The sequence below is a fragment of the Colius striatus genome, chromosome 24 (assembly GCF_028858725.1).
Source record: "Colius striatus isolate bColStr4 chromosome 24, bColStr4.1.hap1, whole genome shotgun sequence".
Classification (NCBI taxonomy): Eukaryota; Metazoa; Chordata; class Aves; order Coliiformes; family Coliidae; genus Colius; species Colius striatus.
The window spans coordinates 5,728,365-5,748,011 of NC_084782.1; the positions used below are offsets into that span (position 1 = coordinate 5,728,365).

The following is a 19,647-nucleotide window of genomic DNA, read 5'->3' on the forward strand; positions in this document are numbered from 1 at the left end:
AAACACCAAACCCCACACCTCTGTTGAGCTCTGACACTGTTCTAAAATAAACACCTCCTCTGGAAAGTAAACAGGTAGCTCCTCGTGCTCTTTGCTGGCTGATGAGTGGCACACACAGCAGCATTCTGGTCCGTGGATGGGGTTACACAAGGATAAAAACACCTCAGGACCAGCCAAAATGGCACCTGTTTGCTTGCAAACAAGCCCTGCCAAAGTGGTGAGGTGTGAGGCTTGGGTCAGGCTGTGGTGGGGGCTCGCTGGGGGCTCTCCCCAGGGCTGTGCTCGCAGCTTCCCTGGGCTGGTGGCACAGTGAAGTTACTTATTGGCTGGGATTTGCTAAGGAAAGGGCCTGTCCTGCTTGTTAGCTCAGGAACCCAGGGAACCTCCTGTCCCTGAACAAACACTGAGCCTGGCTTAGCCAAATTCAAAGGGAAAAACTCAATAAACCCACCCCAGACAACCCCTGCCCGTGGCTGACTCCCCAGCAAACGGCCTCTTGCTGCTTTGGAAGGATTTTATCTGCCAGTTCCCCGGGAAATGCAGCTCAGGGTGCAACATGAGGCCTTCTGCAGAGACAGAGCCCCAGGTTTCCATCAGCTCCCCCGTGGAGTGAGGGCCCTGCCTGGTTCAGGGGCTGCTGGAGGTGTCTGTAAGGACAATCTTCAGCAATGTGAGATTTCAACAACAAGAAGGAGTGAGGAAGGGAGATGCTGGGCTGGTTTGTCTCCAGGAAGCCCCTCAACATCCCACCCTGCAGACCCCAAGCCCCCTCTCTGCCCCTGAGCAGCCTCATGCCCACATCCACTTCCAGTGCCAAAAACCCCAAAGCAATCCCTTCCCAACCAGGTGGTTGCCCTGAAGGTGCTTGGCCAGAGCCAGCCCCTGCTGGGGCACACAGCCATCCTGCTCTGCAAACCACAGCTTGGAACTCAAACCCTTCCACAGCCTCATCACCACCTGGTTTTTTTCTTCTTCTAACACCCAGCGAGTTTCCTCCTTTCCTGCAGCTGCTTGGCCAGACCTTGTTCTCCCACTTACACATCCCAAGTAAACGCCCTCCCTCTCAGATGGGGATGGAGCTGGACCAGGCTGGGGCCAGCCAGGGACCTGCCTCCCTCTGCTGATGGGAAAGGACACTGCAGAGCCAGGGACATGCCAAAAGCACCTCCACCAGACCCTGCTGCTGGGAAAACCAGGAGAGATTCAGTTCTGCTCTTGCCCCAGCACGAGTGGCTTCCCCTGGAGCCAGGATTCAGCTGCTGCATGGTGAGGGTAAACAGGGGAAAACGCTCAAAAGCAAAGACCATCCTCACCCAGGGAGAACTCAACAGCCAGGGCCAGGTCCTCAGGAGTTTTAAAGCCATTTTATTTGTATCAAACATAAAACTCTTTTGGGAAATGCAGGAGCAGAACCAACCCTGGGGCAGAACCAGCCCTGGGGCAGTGCAGGATTGCACAGGCTGGTGGGACAGAGCCACAGGCACAAAACCACCAAGCCTTGCAGGGGAACTTCCACAGCAGCTCTGGGAGCTGGGCACTGCCAGGAGCTGGGCACTGCTGGGGGCCCTGGGGCTGTGCCTCTCTGGCCCCTCCTGGCCAAGCTCACTCCACTCAGACCCCTTCTCCATGACCTCAGGGGCACTCCCCGCAGTCTGAGATAATCACCTTCTGCTTTGGTTTCCCATCCTTGGTGCCCTGAGCCTTGGAGAAAGAGAGCAGCAGGGGGTGAGGAGGGGAAGGGCAGGCGCAGCAGGAGGGGCCGTGGCCACACGTACCTCCATGTGCCGCACCACGTCCATGCCGGCCGTCACCTCCCCGAACACCACGTGCTTCCCGTCCAGCCAGTCCGTCTTGTCACACGTGATGAAGAACTGGGAGCCGTTGGTGTTTGGGCCAGAGTTTGCCATGGATAACAGCCCTGAGAGGAAAAAGGGTTGTGTTATGGCTGGGAGAGAGCTGAGCTGCAGCACGTGAGCCACCCACAGGCACAGCCTGCAGGAGCCTCTGAACCTCACAGGCACTGCAGGAAACCAACTGGGAGGGAAACACTTGCATCTTCTGTGATGGAGAGGCCTAGAGATTGCTCATGCTGCTTCCAGTTGCACTAATTGAGCTCTTTGTGCTGAGATAAACCTGCTTGCCTTTTGCTGCTCTTCCCAGTCACACTGGGACATTCCTCTGTAACAAACCCATCAGGGAAGCAGCTCAGCAGCTCCTGCCCCATGATGTAATGGTGCAAACTGGAAGCAGGTGGAAGGGGAGCAAGCAGTGCCTTTCTGCTTGTGGGATGTCTGGGGTGTGATACACAATGGTCTGACCACAGCAACAGCATCTGGCCAACATGGATTATAACTCAGGGCTGCTGCTCTCATAGAATCACAGATGTGATTGTTAAAGCCCTGGAGCTGCTGCAGTCCCAGCCCTGCCCTCGCCCTGCCCAGCCCAGCACTGACCCACAGCCCTCAGCACCTCAGCCCCACGGCTTTGGGATCCCTCCAGGGCTGGGCACTGCCCCAGCTCCCTGGGCAGCCTGGCACAGGGTTGACACCCCTCTCAGGGAAACAGTTCTGCCTCAGCTCCAGCCTCAACCTCCCCTGGGGCAACTGCAGCCCATTTCCTCTAGTCCTAGGTCTAGAACATGCTCTAAGTCAGCCCAAGAGGGGCCCCTGGCTGATGCTGAGCCGTTCTGCTCCGTGGCTCTTACCTGGTCCCGTGTGTTTGAGGATGAAGTTTTCATCATCGAACTTCTTCCCGTAGATGGATTTGCCGCCGGTGCCGTTGTGGTTGGTGAAGTCTCCGGCCTGGCACATGAACTGGGGGATGATGCGGTGGAAGCTGCTCCCTTTGAAGCCGAAGCCTCTCTCGTGGGTGCAGAGGCAGCGGAAGTTCTCTGTGCGGGGGCAGAGGGGTGAGAGCAGGGCGGCAGCCGCGGGCCGGGGCGCTGCGGAGGCGGCACAGCAGCTCACCCGCCGTCATGGGCACCACGTCTGAGCGCAGCAGCAGCTGCAGCCGCCCCGCCGGCTTGTTCCCGATCTTGATGTCCATGAAAACCTGAGGGTTCACCCGGGATTTCTTGGCAGGAGGCTCCCCCTGGGCAGGGAAAGACCTTGGTGTTACAGCCTGTGCCCGTTGCCTGTCACTGGGCATCGCCCCATCCTCCTGATACCCGTTTGTGACGTGCCCCTGAGCTCAGGCTTCTGTTCCCCAGGCTGAGCAGCCCCAGGGCTGCAGCCTTTCCTCCTCACACACATGTTCCAGCCCCTCAGCATCTCAGCAGCCCTGCACTGGCCTCTCTCCAGCACTTCCCCATCTCTCTGCAGCTGGGGAGCCCAGAACTGGACACAGGACTGCAGCTGAGCCCCACCAGGGCAGAGCAGAGGGGCAGCAGAACCTCCCTCACCCTGCTGCCCACACTCTCCTCATGCCTCCCAGGCTGCCATTGGCTTCTTGCCCACGAGGGCACGTTGCTGGCTCACGTTCCATTTGCTGCCCCCCAGCACTGCCAGGTCCTTCTCCTGGAGCTGCTCCCCAGCAGGTCACCCCCAGCCTGTGCTGGTGCTGGGCTGGTTCCTCCCCAGCTGCAGGACTCTCAGGAGGTTCCTCTCTGCCCCACTCTCAGCCTTTGGCACAGACAGCCTTCAGGCTCCTACCTCCTGCACCTCTGGCTTGGGGCCCTCTGCTCCTGTCTCCTCTGTGTTCTCCTCTAGAGTCTTCCCTGAAAACTTCTTCAGCCACTCGTCGTCCGACCAGACTGTGATGGCAAAAGACAAGTACAAGTGAGTTTCCATGCCAGGAACTGGGGAATACCTTTGGTTATCTGGTTACTAAGATGCTGCCCAGACCCTCGAGGTCCCCAAATGGGAGGCAGAGCAGAGATCTCTGGGTCTGGGCAAGCAGAAAGGCTGAGGCTGACACACGAAGCTCTGAACATCCCCAGAGATCTGCTACCTGCCCCAGCACCAGCTTACCAGGCCTGGAGGATCCTTCTTTAATTCGCATTGGTTTGGCCAAATTCACACGAATTGTCCTGCCAAAGAGCTCAGACTCGTTCTGCAGAGGGGAAAGAACAGAACAAAGCCCACCAGAAGGTAAAAACCCCACCGTGCCCCCCCAGTTCCTGCAGAGCTCAGAGGAACACAGAGCTGCTGTGTCTGCGTGGCTCAGGCCTTGCTCCGTGCTGCTGGCAGGACACACGTCCCCTGGGGCCGTACCATGTTGTCAATAGCTGCTGCTGCATCCTGGCAAAAAGCAAAAGGAAACCGTTGCTGTAGTTTCACTCTTTACCCCTTTAAAAGCCAGGCTCAGCGTCATGCTCTAGTAAAGGTCGCCAAGGGACTTTTCCTCAGCCTCATCTACCCCGGGGCTGGTGAGAACTGATGGATCTTGCAAGAGCCAAATCTGAGCTGACGTCTGGGGCTGATCCCCACGCTCCCCCCTGTGAAACCCACTCGCTGCGGTGCTTCAGCACAGCGGCATTTGGGAGGAAAGGAGAGAGATGTGGCGCGTGAAAGCCGTGAGATCACGAGCAGGTGAACACCCGACAGCCCGTGCTGCTGCCACACCGGGAAGCGCCGCGGCGCCGAGCAGCCCCCGGCAGCGCCAGGACCCGGCAGCGTGGCAAGAGCAGCTCTGAAGGCCGCTGGAGAACCCCCGGGGCTGGGCAGAGCCTCCGCCCGCTCCCAGGCCGGCCATCCGCCCCTTCCTCACCTCCGCCAGCTCGAACTCCACGAAGGCGAACCCGCGGTGCTTCTCTGCGGAGAGACGAGCGGCCACGGGCTCAGCGGGCGCGCTGCCCCCACGGCCCCGGCCCGGCCCGGCCCGGCCCCGGCCCCGGCCCCGGCCCCGGCCCGGCGGGACACGCACCCGTCTCGTAGTCCAGCGGGATCTGGATGTCGGTGATGTCGCCGAACGGGATGAAGGCAGCGTGCAGCACCTTCTCGTCCACCTCCTCCGCCAGCCCGCCTGCGGGGCCCGTCAGCCGTCAGCGCCCGCGGAACCCGAACCCGAACCCGGCCCCGGCCCCGGCACTCACCCACGTACAGCACCCGCTTGGTGGCCGCCATCTTCCCGCCCGGCCCCGCCCCGGCCCCGCCCCGGAACCCGCGGCCTTCCCGCCCCGGAACGGCCCCGAACAGCCCGGGCACGGCCCCGATCGGCCCCGGCACGGCCCCGCCCCGGAACCAGCGGCCTCCCCGCCCCGGAATAGCCCCGGCACCGCCCCGGCACGGCCCCGGAAAGGCCCCGAACGGCCCCGGCACGGCTCGCAGCAGCCCCGGGCTGCAACAGGCGCCGGGCGCGGGGGAAGCGCAGCGTGGTGGGGGCTGGCAGGGCCCTGCAGAGCTGCCCCAGCCCCAGCCCCTGCTCCAGCAGCTTCCCCTGGCTCAGGGGCACAGGAACGTGTCTCAGGAACCTCCTGAGGAGCCTCCACACCCTCCCTGGGCAGCCTGGGCCAGGGCTCCCTCACCCCAGCACCGACGGACTTGCTCCTCCTGTGCCCGGGGAACCTTTTGTGTTCCAGCCTGTGCCCGTTACCCCTGGGCCTGGCACTGGCCCCATCCTCCTGCCACCCATCAAGGAAAGGAGAGGCAGGAGAAGCAGATTCACCACCTCTTCCCTCTCTCACCCTGTGCAACAGCTTCTTGTCTGTCCCAGGCACAAGTTGCCCTTGTGTTCACTGCTGGCTAACCAAGCTGGGGCAGGGAGGATTAAGGCCAGCTATTTCTCTGCTGTGTACTTCCTACAGTAACACTTTCTCTTCCAGAGGTTCTATGCAATATAACTTCCTTGTATAATGCTTTTTATGCCACAGCAGGAGCCAGCAGGGTTTACAACACATGTATTAATCCCATTGCCCACACACAGCCACTGTCAGAGCATAAAACAGCAGCAGAGACATGAAACATCCAGCTGGAAACACAGAGATGAGCAAAGTCCCTTTGCTCCTGCAGAGGAGAGAGAGACAACCCCCTCCTCTCACCCTGGCACATGGAGAGAAAAGATGACCAAGACAGGGAGAGTTTATTCCTTTATTGATAAATGCTTTCCAGACTTTCCAAACTGGATTGTTCAGTTAAAACCAAAACCACAAAATACTTTCAACCTGAACTCCTCCATGTCCCCTGTGAGGGACACAAAGAGCAGCTCTGTTCTGAGCACAAAGGAAAAGCTTGCAAGCCCAGTTCTGGGTTTGGAGACCTTGAGCTTCAGAGTTGGCTTCTTAAATAACACCTTAAAGGTTAATTTACAAAATGCAACGTAACTATGTGGCGTGAGGCATGGCACTGAGACCTGCAGGACACTGAGGAATCTTCAAACACCCAGAGCTGATGTCTGTGAAGGGGCTATTTGGCTTCTTGGCATCCTGGGGGGAGAGAGGAAGATGGGTGGCCTCCACATGGCAACCCTGGCTCCAGACTAAGGCACAAGAATAAGGTGCAAAGTACACAATTGTTACCAATTGTGAGGAGTTACCCATTTCTGATCATCTGACAATAAACTCAAGCTCTTTAGCAGAGAAGCCAGTGACTGGAGCCACTCACAAATGAAGACACAAGAGCCCCCCTCATTTCACTTGAGCTGTGACACCTCATGAAGCTGCTGTGGTCACAATTACTGAAGACATCCACCAACATGAATGGCTACCAGAATCAGGAAGGGGTGTTAAAGAATTATGGAGGCTTTTACCTCAAATTAAGGAGCAGGACACTCACCAGTCTTCCTGGTTTAAGAGGTAGCAGCAACCACACCGACCTTCTGGGCAGCTTCTTTCTTGGCTTGGTGAGCCTGCAACACTGCAACAGCCTCCTCCACCTTGGGGATACAAGTTCTGTGGTGAGACCCGCTCTGGCAGCAGCGGCTCCCACCAGCCAGCGGCCTGGGGCAGCTCACCTTGGAGCGGAGGGACTCGGGAGACTCGAGCATGTGCAGCAGCTCCGAGTTGTCAATCTCTAGCAGCATTCCTGTGATCTTCCCTGCCAGGCTGGGGTGCATAGCTTGGATCAGAGGGAACAAACGCTCTCCTGGGAAAAGGAAAGGAGTCCAGACAGAGGAGTTCCAATGTAAAACATCATCTTGGTAACGGGAGGGGATTCCCAAAGCAAAAAGCAGCCTCTAAGAATGGAATTTCACTTACCCAGCATCTGTTTCTGCTCCTGGGGAGGGGCTGCAGCCAGCATGGAGGCTGTCAGTGGCTCCTGTCCCTGCACATGTACTGCAGGCTGAGGTGCCTGTAGAAGGGCAGACGTGAGGGCTCCAAAATAACCGTGGAGCAATCAGCCCAGTAGCTAGAGACAACAACAGGATATTCCCTCCTCCAAAACCACAACCTTTGCCAAGCCTACAGCAGGCTGAAGTTTCAGAAAGTGACAGCTAAGGTGGCCCTTGGTTCACAAACATGCTCCCTCCAAGTCCTGAACTCAGAGCTCCACAATGTCACACACCCCACCACCGAGGATGTCCCTGGCAAAGGCATGGCTGTGCCAGGGTTTTACATCCCAAACGATGGTGATGACGCCTGTCTGGGCTGTAACAAAAGCACCTTCAGGTTTCTGGAAGAACCCTTCAGTTGCACATAAAACCTGTTGCAGCCACTGCAGTCCAAGGGCTGCAGGGCTGTGTGTTACCTGCAAAGGCTGTACAGCTGGGTGGGGGCTGCGGACACTCGAGGCGTATTTGTAAGGAGGAACCGCTCTGGGGGCAGGAGCAGCCACAGCAGGACGAGGAGCCAGGTTCTGTGCGGCCGTGCCAACGCCTGCCAGAGGAGAGCAGCGTTACCAACACCTGCAGCAGCAGGCAAACAAGGTGTCTGACATTAACTGCTGAGCTCAGACTATGCCCTGCAGAGCCTAGTAACCTCTTTAAGAACTGGCCTCCAAAACACAACTGGCTACCTTGGCAAGAGGCAACTCTCCCTGAAACTAAACCACGTCCCACATCTTGCCTTTGGAACAAAACGGATTTGGATGCTCTACTCTGAAAGCAATACCCACAACCTACAGAGCTGTTTCAGTGGTTAAGTGTTGCAGAGGTGTTGAGATGAGTTCCAAACCAGTGGAAAACAAGTCACCTGGACTTCCATTGCTGTGCTGTAGCCCCAGCTTGCACTGCACAGCAAGGCACAGGAAAGATGCAGGTGCCATCTCTGCCCCTTGCTGCAGGTGGCCCTTCGACTATCTGGATCTGACAAGTATCTTTTTAAGTCTCGATGTGCTCCTCCTCCCTCGCAGGCGAGGGGAGGGGCTGGGGGCAGGGAGCTTACCCACAGGCTGAGGGGAGGGGCTGGGGGCAGGGAGCTTACCCACAGGCTGAGGGGAGGGGCTGGGGGCAGGGAGCTTACCCACACGCTGGGCAGCAGGGAGGCCCCGCGAGGCCGGGGCAGTGCCGGCCGGGGCCAGGTGGCGCAGGGCAGGCCGGGGTCCAGACTGGCGCATGGCGCTGGGCATCCCCTGGAAGCCTGCAGGGAGAAACGAGGGGAAAGGCTGAAAACAGGACTGACTGGCGAGTCAGGACAGTCATCTGCAGGCAGGAGGCTGGGTGTGTGTGTGGAAAGGAAAGCATGCATTGCTCTTGTTGGGAAGCACAGCCCAAAGGGTCACAACAAGCACAGCCTGCTCACCTTGAGGCCTCCCTCCTTGCTGCCAGCGGGGGTTGGGTCTCATCTGTGTCATTTGGTTGGGTGCATAGTAAGTGGGTCTGCTCTGAGCCTGAGGAAAGATCAGACAAGCTCAGAGGCAACATCTAAGCAAACAAACACAGTTGACAAAACATTTTGGCAGTTGCAGCTAGGACTGACATTCAATTCACACTGAGAACAGGCAGCTGGGAAGTCACAGCATTAACACCACTGACTGCACCCTCATCAGGGTTATTTGCTTACAGGCATAAGAAAGGCTCAATGAGACAGATTACTGCAGATAAACCATCAAAGCTCCAAGACAAGCTAAAAAACCCCACACCAGCTCAGCTCACCTGGGGCACAGCAGGCATGAAATATCCCCCAGCAGCAGGCTGGAACTGATTAATGATTGTGTTGGCAGGCAAGGCTCTCATCCCAGCAATGCGCTGCATGTACTGATTAGTCAGATGGGCCTTTCTCTCCTCTTTCCTCTGAGCTAGTGCAACATACAAGGGCTTGGAGCCCACGATCCGCCCGTTCATCTCTGTCACAGCTTTCGTAGCCTCCTCTGGAGAGGAAAAGCAGACAAAGCCAAACCCTTTGCTCCGTCCATCTTCCAGCATCACCTGCAGCAAAGATCAGTTGCTAGTCGAGCACCATTGCAAGAACTCAGCCTAAGAACCCAGATATTTCAAGTGTCAGGTTTCAGGTGGGTAGGGCAGAACTGTTGCAGAGGTGTAGAGACTGGTACCTAACGAACAAGAAATCACCTGTCTGGATTTACTCTGCCTTTCTGTAAGCACCACGTGTCCCCAGGCCCACACTGCACAGTATGGAATGGGAAAGATGTGGTGCAGCCTCCAAGTGCTGATACAAAGATTCCCAATAAGCATAAAATTGTGTTTCTCGAGCACATTTGCCACTTTCTGCCTCCTCTTTTGATAAGGGAATGAAGAAAGTGCAGTTAAATGCCACTGACACCCAAAGGAATCTGTGTATTTGCTAGTGCAGATGTTCTTAGGAACAATGACCAGAGGATAGGAACTGCCCTTCGACCCCACACCAGCTAACAGCCCCTTCAAGCTGTAAAATCCAAATACCCTCAGACTCCACAGTACCTTGGCACTTGTTATTGACCCAAAAGGTGAGAACTCCTTCCTCAGTTTTTCATCATCTATAGTGTCATCTAGGTTTTTGATGTACAAGTTAACACCCTAGAAGGGAGAGAACAGTAAGACATTCATCATCTGAAAGTCCTGAGCACACTGTTAACATCCACTTGCCAAAGCTGCTCGTTTATCCAAAAGCTCTTGACTTAGGATGATCTGCCTTTCATACCACCCAAAGCCAAAGGCAATAAATGTTGCAAAGCTGTAGAGACAAGTCCCACTGTGGTGAAAGGGAGCTCGTCTGGATTTGCCCTGCGTTCCTGTGGCATCGTGTATCCCCACTCTGGTACTGTGGCACACAGAATGGGAAAGATTCCGATGCGGTGCCCGTGACCCAGTTTTGCCACCCATCAGAGACACAACACAGACTTATGCTGCCTCTTTCTCCTTCAGGAGACTGCATGGTTACTGTCTCATGTCCTCCTAAACACTTTCATTGCCAAGACTATGTTCTGATGCTCCCCCTTTGTCCCCAGGTACCAGAGCCACGGTAACATTTAACTCCCAGGAGGACTGACTACGTTGTCAATGCCTTTCAAGTATGTCAGACTGAAACCAGTGCTTGACTTGAGAGGAACGGACTATTCACCTGGTACCGGCTGAGCCTCTCTTGTTTGAGCTGCTCAAACTTCCTTTTCAGCTCTGCCTGGCGCTCCACCTTCTTCTGTGCTCGGCCTACAAAGACCATTTTCCCATTGATATCCTTTCCATTCATTTCTTCTACTGCCTACAGAGGGTTCAAGAGGAAACTGTCAGCTGCTGAAGCAAGACAGCACCTGATGCTGTAAGAACGGGACTGCCCAGGGCTCATGTATCCCTGTTAGCCAAATCAAGGTTGCCACACTGCTGCTGTGTAACAATGGCTAATTAGAGACAAACTGAAATGATTAGCAGATACCATGTTAACACCACCACAGTAAATCCTGGACTAACAGCAACTTATGGATTTATCCCCAGTCCTTCTTGCAATTAAGGCCAAGTTTTATCAAGCAATACTGCTTAGAAAGCCATTTCTAAGCAATGTTCTCATTCTAGACACATTCCTTCCCCTTAAGACCTGCATTGTAGAGTTACTCCAGCAATTAACCTTGATTATCCCACTGCATTCCATGCAGAACCACTGATCTGGAGAAATGCCAAGTTACCCTGGAATGTTAAAGCCAGGAAGGTGTAAGAGGTTTCTAAGTTCCCATATCTAGAAGAGGTTATGCCTGAAGCAGAGTCTCCTCTTTTTTTAGTAACAGGCTCCTATGATGAACCAAGTTTTTCTTCTCTGAGGATGCCCAAGTGGCATGAAAACTGGTCATACCTTGTTAGCATCTTCATGCTTTTCAAAGCTGACAAAGCCAAAGCCTTTGGACTTTCCTGTGGGGTCTGTCATCACTTTAACACTCAGAGTTTTACCTGGTACCAAAGGACAGAGTTAGTAAAATACCATACAACTATTTCAAGACTAATACAATAGCCCCAGCCCTCTCTCTGGTCAGCTTCTGCCTCCTGCCCAATATTTGTCAAAGCTATGACCCACAGCCCAGCTGTGTGTGCCTCAGCCTCAGAGTGACCCAGGTAGAGCTGTTTAGCAGCACTGCTAAACCACCACAGGTCACAAAATGCACAGCCTCATTACAAGTGTTCCTCTATTTACCATATTTGCTGAAGAGCTCCTTAAGTCTTTCATCATCCATGTCATCCCCAAAGTTTTTAATATAGACATTGGTGAACTCCTTTGCCTTGGCTCCCAACTCAGCCTCCCGTTCCTTACGAGACTTGAATCTCCCAACAAATCTGCAAGAAAGAATGAAAATCCCAATAAGCAGCTTGTTTTCAAGAGTGGAAAAACAACGTGTGACTTGCAGCAAGGCAAAAATAACGAGTGTGTAGTAAGAGCTGGGAATGGGGACAAGAAAGGGTGACAGAAAGAGAAGGACAAACAGGCCACAGACCAACCAGAAAAATCACCTGTCCTACGGTCGGCCAAGGACACCCAGCCAGCTCTGCAGTGGAGAGAGTGCTGGCCACAGAAACCCACCCCAGCCCACTAGCAGAGGCAGCAGATCAAGGCTTGGTCAGGGAAACCCACCAGCCCTGTAATGGAGGGGTAGCAGGCCATGGCTTGGGCAGGGTCACTCACCAGCCCTGTAGTGGAGAGGCAGCAGGCCAAGGCTTGGGCCAGGAGAACCAGTGCCTTGTGTGTCCCTGTTAATACCGAGCTGCATCCCGGTTCATGTGAGCGCTGCTGCTCCTGGCTGTGACACTCACACTTTGCGGTCGTTGAGCAGCATGCCGTTCATCTTCTCGATGGCTCTATCTGCGGCATCCTGGGTCTCAAAGTGCACAAAGGCGTAGCCCTTAGAGCCATTCTCATCACACACCACCTGCACACGTGGAAGGAAAACAAAGTGTCAGCTCTCTGAATGTTTGCTCCTCTGCCACACAAAGCCAGCACACAGAACAGGCTACTGCCCAGCGCCACCTCCACGAAGGCGTGGCCTGTATTCAGACCTGTGCCCTTCCCAGCCAGATGTGATGTAACCTCAGCCATCCCTGACTCTTTGGTCAACTCTGCCTCTTACACACTCCCCTTCTCACTTGGTGAAAGTGTCCCTTTTGCTTCCTGTGTTGGATGGGCCTGATTATGCCACTGCTACCACACAATTGGATAAAGGAACCACATCTCACCTTGCAGGACAAAATATTCCCAAACGCTGAGAACGTGTCATAAAGTGCCTTGTTATCAATGGATTTGTCCAGGTTCTTAATGAAGACATTTCCAACTCCTGACTTCCTCAAAGAGGGGTCCCTCTGAGACCACATGATGCGAATGGGTTTTCCTTTGATCACATCAAAATTCATGGTATCTAGAGCACGCTCAGCTGCAAGAGAAGCCAACAACAGGTTTCTGGGGTTTGCTGAAGAATAAAGGTTTCCATCACGTGGGTGATCGTTTTCTTTCAATTACATTTGGGCAAACAAGGCCCTGAAGTTAATGTTTCAAGGAGGTCTTTGCAGCACAGTCACTAGATATGTTTAGGTATGTAACAGGTTTAATAGACTTTTACACATTTGTGTTGATGTTTTAACAACTACAGCAAAACAAATGTCAAAATGGCTGGGGCATTAGCTATAGCCTCAATTCTTACACTGGTAAATTGCTCCACCCTGAAAGGAAAGGAAATAACCCCAGGGAAGGAGGAGGGAGTAACAAAAGTGACTGTTTGGCTTGGTTGCTTTTCACAAAGCTCACATCTACCCATCTTCACTTCTACTGAGAAAAGGATCATCTCCATGTCAGGTCAGGGAAGATGTGCACAAACACATGGCTGGCTGGGAAGAAGACACGAGTCAGCCTCAATAACTTCTGTGGCCAAAAAGTGATTCCTGAGTGGCTCAATCTCAAGACGACAGCAAGAATGGACAAAACCCTGGAAAAAACGGTCCATAATACACAAGGAAGTGTTTATCTGAACTCTAAAGCCTCAGCACTGTCATCCTAGCCTAGGCTGAAACCTCCCTCCACAATTCTATTTCTGCTACCTGCTGCTATATTAAAAGCATCATTACGTACACACATTAGGATCTTGTTCATAAAATCGAGATGCTTGGGGCTCTTCTGTGCCAGAAAACACTCCCAGCACGGAGTGAGCAGAGAAACACTGTTAATTCCCAGCATGAAGCAGGGAAAGAGGAGGACAGACACACATTCAAACCAAGCAGTATCAACAAGGCAGAACGCAAGGTTCCACACTTGCTCAGCTCAGGTCTCCCAGGCCACCTTTGCCCAGCAGTACTTGCTGATTACATTTCAGAAGCAGCCAATTCAAGGAAAATGCCAACTTGAACAGCTTTTTTTTCACGTGACTTTGATAGTGCAGCCAGGGTAACCACTCAGCATTTCACACAACCATCTCTAGGGATAGAAGTGGGATGTTATCTACAGAAGCCTCCTGTACTCCACGTACCCCAAAGTCAGCCTCAGGCACTACATGGGAATCTCTCAATTTTTCAAGTGCTTACAAATGGTTTTTTGCTCTTGCTTTTCCAAGTGAAGTGTGACACCACCAGTACTATCACAGACACCCAGACGGGAAACAAGCTTTGCTGGACTTCACTCCTAAAGTAGCCAGGTTTGGGACAAAAAATAAGGAGGAAAGTTACAGTTGCAAGGACCCTCCCAGCTCTGTTCAGAGGGGCTGAATGCAATTAACTGCCATGCTAAAATGACTCCTCAGCTGCTACTCTGAAACAATGCAGCCAAAGCTCTTCCTGCAGTCCATTCCTAGTAGGCACTTCAGTAGGCAACTTGGTCCAGCTTGTCAAATATGGCAGTGGTTATTTATAGCAGTGAGAGGTCCTCCAGAAGTATGTGTTGGCAAGGACACAACCTAGTTGTATATACCATTTGCAGCTGAAACAGGGCTGCTGCTGAAAGGTGAAAAGCAGATGAAGCAGCGGCATGCAACCAGAGGGAACTGAGAAACTCTGCAGCAGATACCAGACTAGTTATGAACTTGGAGCAAGTTCTTTCAAGTTTCCTAAGCAGATATTGCTCTTTCAACAGCTTGCTAGCATTCCACTCTATTACTATACTTTGCTTGAAACTCACTCAGAGCCTTCTCTGATAAGAAAGCCTTAGAAAGATCCCCTACTTTGAGGGAGGTCTGCCATACCCACAGGTGGAAGTGCTATTGGATTACCCCAGGACCTAAGAAAACCTGTAAAGGATCAGCAGGAGTTACATGAATGACTCAGACTAAGCACATCTGATTCATTTCCTTAATCTGAGCAAACACCTTCTCATTTTCTTCTATTTAAGCCACAAAGCTTCAGCCATTTCAGTTCCTGGATCTGTTTCTCACCCACTGTTTCTTGTCATCATTCCAGTAGACTCAACTGCATCTTATATAAAACAGATTACACACACTCTTAAGCCCTCTCAGGCTTCCTTTTCATGCCTCTTCTATTGCCTTCTAGATAGGGAAAGATAGGAGCACTCCTTGTAGTTTGCCTCAGGCCTCAAAGTAATTAATCTCCCTTAGAGGCTCCCTGATGCAGAGCTAACACATTGCTGGAACTAGTGACTATGGTTGAGCAGCAGAAAGGCTGAGAGTCACACACACAGCTCACCCACAAGAGCTCTGCACAAGGAGTTTTATTCTGCAAAGATGGCTGCTCTGCAAACCTCTGGACTCCTGCTTATGTCACTAAGCAAAAACCACCCGAGAACAAGAGCACAAAAGCACAAACTTAACCACTGACTTTTTAATTCAAAAGTGGCTGCACACAGAGCAGACCCAAATGCTTTGATTGCTGGAGTTAGGACAAAATGCTGCTGGCAATGAAGCTTGCAGAGTTAACCACTCTTCCCTTTTAACTTCACACCTGCATTCATATTACACAGGTTTTCCCTTTAAGGAAGAGGAGATAAAAGCTTACCTGCACTACTCTACACCTTGCTTCACAAGCACTTATCTAACCCAGCTCCCAGCTCCTCCCTGGCTCGGGAAATGCTCTGTTTTTGCTGCACTTCCACAGCAGTTTATCTCTACAGCTGTATTAAAGTTTCTCTGCCTCATTACCCAAATTGCCACACCATGACTACTGTCAATGTTGTGAAATCCTGGAAGGAATTAAACTGCACGAGGAAGACATGAAAAAGGAAATTCAGCTTTTCTTGCAAGTGAAAGGAGTTTGTTTTCTCTCCTTTCTTCACAGACAAAAAGAATAAACATTAACAGCAACAGCTGAGCCTCAACTAGCCAGAACTTTGAAGCATTTCCTTAATCTGCCTATCCCAGTATGGCAGAGTTCACCATTCACCAAACAACTGCAGCTGAAAGCAGCAAAGCTCGTTTTCACTAAAAATAACCTCTCTGCAGCAGACTACCAGCTAGACCATGCATGGCCAGAGAGAAACCCCTTCCAGGGTCAAGCACCACTCCACTACCAGGAACGTACAGGAAAACACAACCTTTGAATCGATTTGGCCACGGGAATGTTTTATTTAGTACAGCAGCTTTTTTTTCACTTATGCAAAGTCTGCCAGACAGAAGAAATCAGGAGCTTTCCAGAAGAGATCTCTTTGAGGACAGGAGTCTGAATATTTCTCCTTCTCTCTATTAACTCAATAATTAGGTTTAAATCACTTGACCTTCTAAGACCTACCAGTAATAAGACACCACTTACTTTGTCAAAGTATCACTTGAAGTACTGGGACTTCCTAAAATGTCTGCTGCCTCACCAGGAGCCCAGAATGATGCAATCTGCTCAACTGCTACCTATTTATGACCATAAAAGATTACCTTGAAACACACTGGCAGGCCACCTGTACTTGTATGAGGTGCAGAACTTCTTTCTGCTAAAGCAAGCACACATCAAAAGCCACGCTTAACAGCTGAACTACACTTCTTATACAGGTCTTCTCTGCTTTAAGAGAACTTTATCTGTAGTGCTTTGCACCCCACCTCCCTGACATTTATCTAATCCGAGTTCTTGAGTTCCTTCTTGGCTTCATTTCTCTTGCTTGTTGTTATTTACCCTGAAAAATGAGAGCACAGCCTAGACAAAGGCAGGTGAGCGTGGGTAACTGTGCCCTTGCTTGTACAGCACGTGAACACACCAGGGTGGTTTTGTAAGAGGGAGGCAGAGCAGGCAGGTTCAGAGCAGGAGAGAACCACAGATGCAGGCTCTCTGGCTCTTTCCTTCCCACTGAGAAGCTTTAAAACTCACAAATACACCACTTAGCCTGCACGAAAAGCACTTCTGAGAGTTCCACAAATGAGAAATGATGCACTGCAGTGCAAGGCAGCTTTTTATCAGCCCAGCAAGAGAAAGAACCAGATCAGCCTGCATCCCCAGGAAGAGCCATGCAGAAGGTACTTTGACTTGGGAGAGGCTGGAAGCTAAGATGGCACATAGTCACAACAGACCACGTAAAATCCCACCACTCCAGCCAAGAGCTCAATCCCAGAGGCTCTGCTACCTTACAGGAACACAATTTTGTGGTAACATTTCTGTTTCCTGCACAATACATTGATCCAAAGTCAGTACATTAACCTGGGCAACAAACAGACTCTGCTGCCTGGAAAAAAAACCATGAAGCAGGGTAACTTACCACAGGCTGAAGGGCAGTTTATTCACTGCTCAAGTCTGTGCTGCTATGAACTGATTCTTAATTCAAGGGAAAAGTTTGCTCTCATCTATCCTTTGGCTACCCCTGTCACATACAGACACTGCTAAATCACAGCAGAGAGCAATAGAGCTGCACTGCTCAACAAGCAAAGGCTCTGAAATCCAGGGCAGAGAAGGCTGGCCCATTTTTCTTCCAGAAAAGACATGTTCTAAAATGTCCTCTTCTGTCCCATCTTTCACATGCTACTGCTGCTTCAGCTCTGCAGTATCTACTTGAGCAGAAACCCAATTAGAATAAGAAATGAGAGACGTTTGGCAAGAGTGAATCAACAGAGATTCTGCATGTCACACAACCTGGTTTCTCATGCACTGAGCTACACATCTTCCTTCCTATTAATGCACAAATACCACTTTCCAGACTGAGACCCACCTGGCTGCTTGTACAAGCACAGCAACCTGCAGTCTGCCAGCTCCCCCAGCTATTAAACCCAAGATGGGGGGGCACTCAAGAGGCCCAGCTGGTCAAACTGACTTGGGCTGACAACTCCAAACTTTCTCTGCCAGGACTGACTGCAGAAAGACCCACACAAATAGCCCAGACATACACGAGAACAAAGGGAAACACAGTGGAGATTATTCTCTCATGCAAGGAGCAAACCCAATTTTAATATCATCACGAGAGAAACGGTTCCATCGGGGACATTACAAAATGTGCATTCACAGAGCATTTTGTAGACATCAAGCAGTAAAAAAGTAGTCCAGCTTCAGTCACTAGCAAGTGATTACTTACCCTGTAAGGCTTTGGTAGGCAGCTACATGGCAAAACACCCCAACAGCAGCATGGATTGCCGGGGAAAGTGATTAAAAGTGAAGTAAAAAAGCCACCCATGTGGTCGCGTGTCACTTACCATCTGCGGGCTGCTGGAAGTTGACGTAGGCGTACCCGAGGGAGCGGCGGGTGATCATGTCCCTGCAGACCCGAATGGACAGCACGGGCCCCGCGGGGCTGAACTTCTCATAGAGCATGGCCTCGGTGACATCGGGGTGCAGGTCCCCCACGTACAGCGAGGCCATCGGGTAACTGCTGGCGGCCGTGTTCATCTTCCACCCAGCACGCGCTCCAAGTTTCACTCTCGGGCTCTTTAAGCTCTTTTTTTTTGGTTAATTTTTTTAAACTAGGGCAAACTCAGGCTCTTATTTAAAAGCCTCACTAAGCGGGGCCCTGCCGGAGCGGCCTGGGGGGGCGGGGGCTGGCAGGAGGCCGGTGACCGGGAGGGCGCAGTGGGGGCACCGCGGGACGGCCGAGCCTGGCCCCGGGACAGGAGCCGCCGAGGGGAAAAGGGAGGCCTGGAAATTAGGAAAAAAACCCCAAAGTTAAGGCTCCTGGAGAGGAAGCCAAAATCCACACACCGGCTCCTGAGCGTTTCTGCCCTCAGCTCTGGGTCAAGACCCTCCTCAATCTCCTTAAAATCACGTCACTCACTTTAAGAGTCTAAATTCACCTCAAATTTCCTGAGCAGAGGCTGAGGTAAGAAGAGGGGGAAAAAACCTGGAAAAATAATTCTCTCTGTAATATAGATACGTATTTATACGAACCTGTCCTCGAAAATTAAACCACCTCTAGCAGGTTCATACTATTTCTATCTAGAGACAGAGCGGTAAAACGGAACGGCTCTAACGGGGCAACGCACGGACACGCGGCGGCCGTTGAGGGTGGAAGGGAGGGAGGGAGGAGTGGGCCGGAGCCGCGCTCACCCGGCGCCGCGCGCTTCCCCGCGCCCTGCCCTGCGGTCCCGGCCCGGGGCGGCGCTGGGCCCGGCCCCGACTCACGCGCTGCGCCCCGGAGAGCAGAGAGAGAAGGCGGCGAGCGGCGGCCCCGCCTTTATAGCCGCGGCGGCGGCGCGAGCGAGCGAGCGGGCCCGCCGTGCCGCGCAGAGGAGGCGGCGAGGCCCGGCAGAGGGGAGCCAAGCCCCGGCGTGGCGTAGCGCCGGCCGCCCGCTGCAGCGACCCCAGCGGGGGGGAGGACCGGCGGCAGCGCCGCGCGGCCGGGGCGGGGCCGGGGCTGCCCGCGCTGAGGGGGCGCGCGCCGCCCGCCCGCCATTTTGGGGTCGCCAGGTGGTGGCCGTCGCTGGGGACATGGCGGGCCTCGGGAGCGGCCGCGGAGGCCCTGGCTCCAGCCTCCCCCCGTGGCCCGGCCCAAGCTGAGACACCGTTTATTTGTGAACCCACTCCCAGTGTTACCAAAACGTTGTAACCGAGAAAGTCTCCAAAGGAGGGTTTAGAAAGCCGATGTTGGCCCGTTGCAGCGCTGGGTGTGAGGGGGATCTCTGCTCCTCACATGCACCCCAAGGGACAAAAGCACACCCGTTATTTACATGAAAGTGAACATTCATTCCATTCTAATGTATGTCCTAGCACACGACAGAACTGCCTCCACATGAGGGTGCTGAATTTGGGGGAAGGTCCCTGGTGTTGGTTTGGGGCACTTCCCGTTGGACTCCAGCTCAGTTTGCCCAAACGTGGTCACAACTCACAGCTTTTCAGGTTCTGTAGCTTCTGCAATTGCCGCTTTTGTAACTTAGACAGCAGATCCAGGATGCTCAGTATCGATCAGCACCCAAATTTGCCTTTCAGCTTGTAGACTTGCTTGTTAGTGCCAAGTTTACACCAAGGCGTCTTCCCTCTCTTTGTATACTAACTCCGCAAAGGAGGTCTGTTTCTCCTGAAGACTTGCTT

The 19,647-nt window shown here is 52.9% G+C and overlaps 2 protein-coding genes and 3 non-coding genes across 8 annotated transcripts; all 5 read right to left on the reverse strand.

The window, feature by feature from the left end:
• Positions 1-1,345: 1,345 nt before the first annotated feature.
• Positions 1,346-5,079, reverse strand: PPIE (peptidylprolyl isomerase E). Its single transcript, XM_062014350.1, has 10 exons — positions 5,033-5,079; positions 4,864-4,962; positions 4,708-4,751; positions 4,212-4,238; positions 3,969-4,050; positions 3,651-3,751; positions 2,967-3,090; positions 2,705-2,890; positions 1,776-1,918; positions 1,346-1,701 (listed from the first exon to the last, which is right to left on the reverse strand). Exons 1-10 carry the CDS (start codon positions 5,061-5,063, stop codon positions 1,633-1,635), a joined length of 906 nt encoding a protein of 301 aa, XP_061870334.1. The 5' UTR covers positions 5,064-5,079; the 3' UTR covers positions 1,346-1,632.
• A 933-nt stretch (positions 5,080-6,012) lies between these two features.
• PABPC4 (poly(A) binding protein cytoplasmic 4) lies at positions 6,013-18,856 on the reverse strand. 4 transcript variants are annotated; one of them, XM_062014345.1, is made up of 16 exons: positions 18,667-18,856; positions 17,820-18,258; positions 12,463-12,656; positions 12,043-12,158; positions 11,429-11,568; positions 11,093-11,187; positions 10,373-10,510; positions 9,733-9,828; positions 8,968-9,240; positions 8,615-8,702; positions 8,336-8,452; positions 7,623-7,750; positions 7,133-7,226; positions 6,889-7,019; positions 6,711-6,810; positions 6,013-6,361 (listed from the first exon to the last, which is right to left on the reverse strand). In XM_062014345.1, exons 2-15 carry the CDS (start codon positions 18,010-18,012, stop codon positions 6,724-6,726), a joined length of 1,890 nt encoding a protein of 629 aa, XP_061870329.1. In that variant the 5' UTR covers positions 18,013-18,258; positions 18,667-18,856; the 3' UTR covers positions 6,013-6,361; positions 6,711-6,723. The 4 variants fall into 4 exon arrangements, with proteins under 4 accessions (XP_061870329.1, XP_061870327.1, XP_061870328.1 ...); XM_062014343.1 differs by having other exon boundaries at positions 17,820-18,856; XM_062014344.1 differs by having other exon boundaries at positions 6,013-6,414; positions 17,820-18,856.
• Positions 8,014-8,135, reverse strand: LOC133627751 (small nucleolar RNA SNORA55). The gene has a single exon (XR_009820377.1). It is a non-coding gene; the product is annotated as a small nucleolar RNA SNORA55 (small nucleolar RNA).
• Positions 9,337-9,469, reverse strand: LOC133627749 (small nucleolar RNA SNORA55). The gene has a single exon (XR_009820375.1). It is a non-coding gene; the product is annotated as a small nucleolar RNA SNORA55 (small nucleolar RNA).
• Positions 9,973-10,105, reverse strand: LOC133627750 (small nucleolar RNA SNORA55). Its single transcript, XR_009820376.1, has one exon. It is a non-coding gene; the product is annotated as a small nucleolar RNA SNORA55 (small nucleolar RNA).
• Positions 18,857-19,647: the final 791 nt, after the last annotated feature.

What these genes read in the sequence shown, in the direction of transcription:
- PABPC4 (XM_062014345.1), bottom strand. Translation starts at nt 18,012, where the DNA reads ATGAACACGGCCGCCAGCAGTTACCCGATGGCCTCGCTGTACGTGGGG. An exon ending in CTGCTCAACGACCGCAAAGT is followed by an intron (nt 11,569 to 12,042) that starts GTGAGTGTCACA and finishes TCTTTCTTGCAG; the next exon opens with ATTTGTTGGGAGATTCAAGT. An exon ending in CAGCTGTACAGCCTTTGCAG is followed by an intron (nt 7,227 to 7,622) that starts GTAACACACAGC and finishes GCCCTTCTACAG; the next exon opens with GCACCTCAGCCTGCAGTACA.
- PPIE (XM_062014350.1), bottom strand. Translation starts at nt 5,063, where the DNA reads ATGGCGGCCACCAAGCGGGTGCTGTACGTGG. An exon ending in CAAGCGGGTGCTGTACGTGG is followed by an intron (nt 4,963 to 5,032) that starts GTGAGTGCCGGG and finishes CGGGCCCCGCAG; the next exon opens with GCGGGCTGGCGGAGGAGGTG. An exon ending in CCTCAAACACACGGGACCAG is followed by an intron (nt 1,919 to 2,704) that starts GTAAGAGCCACG and finishes TTTTCCTCTCAG; the next exon opens with GGCTGTTATCCATGGCAAAC.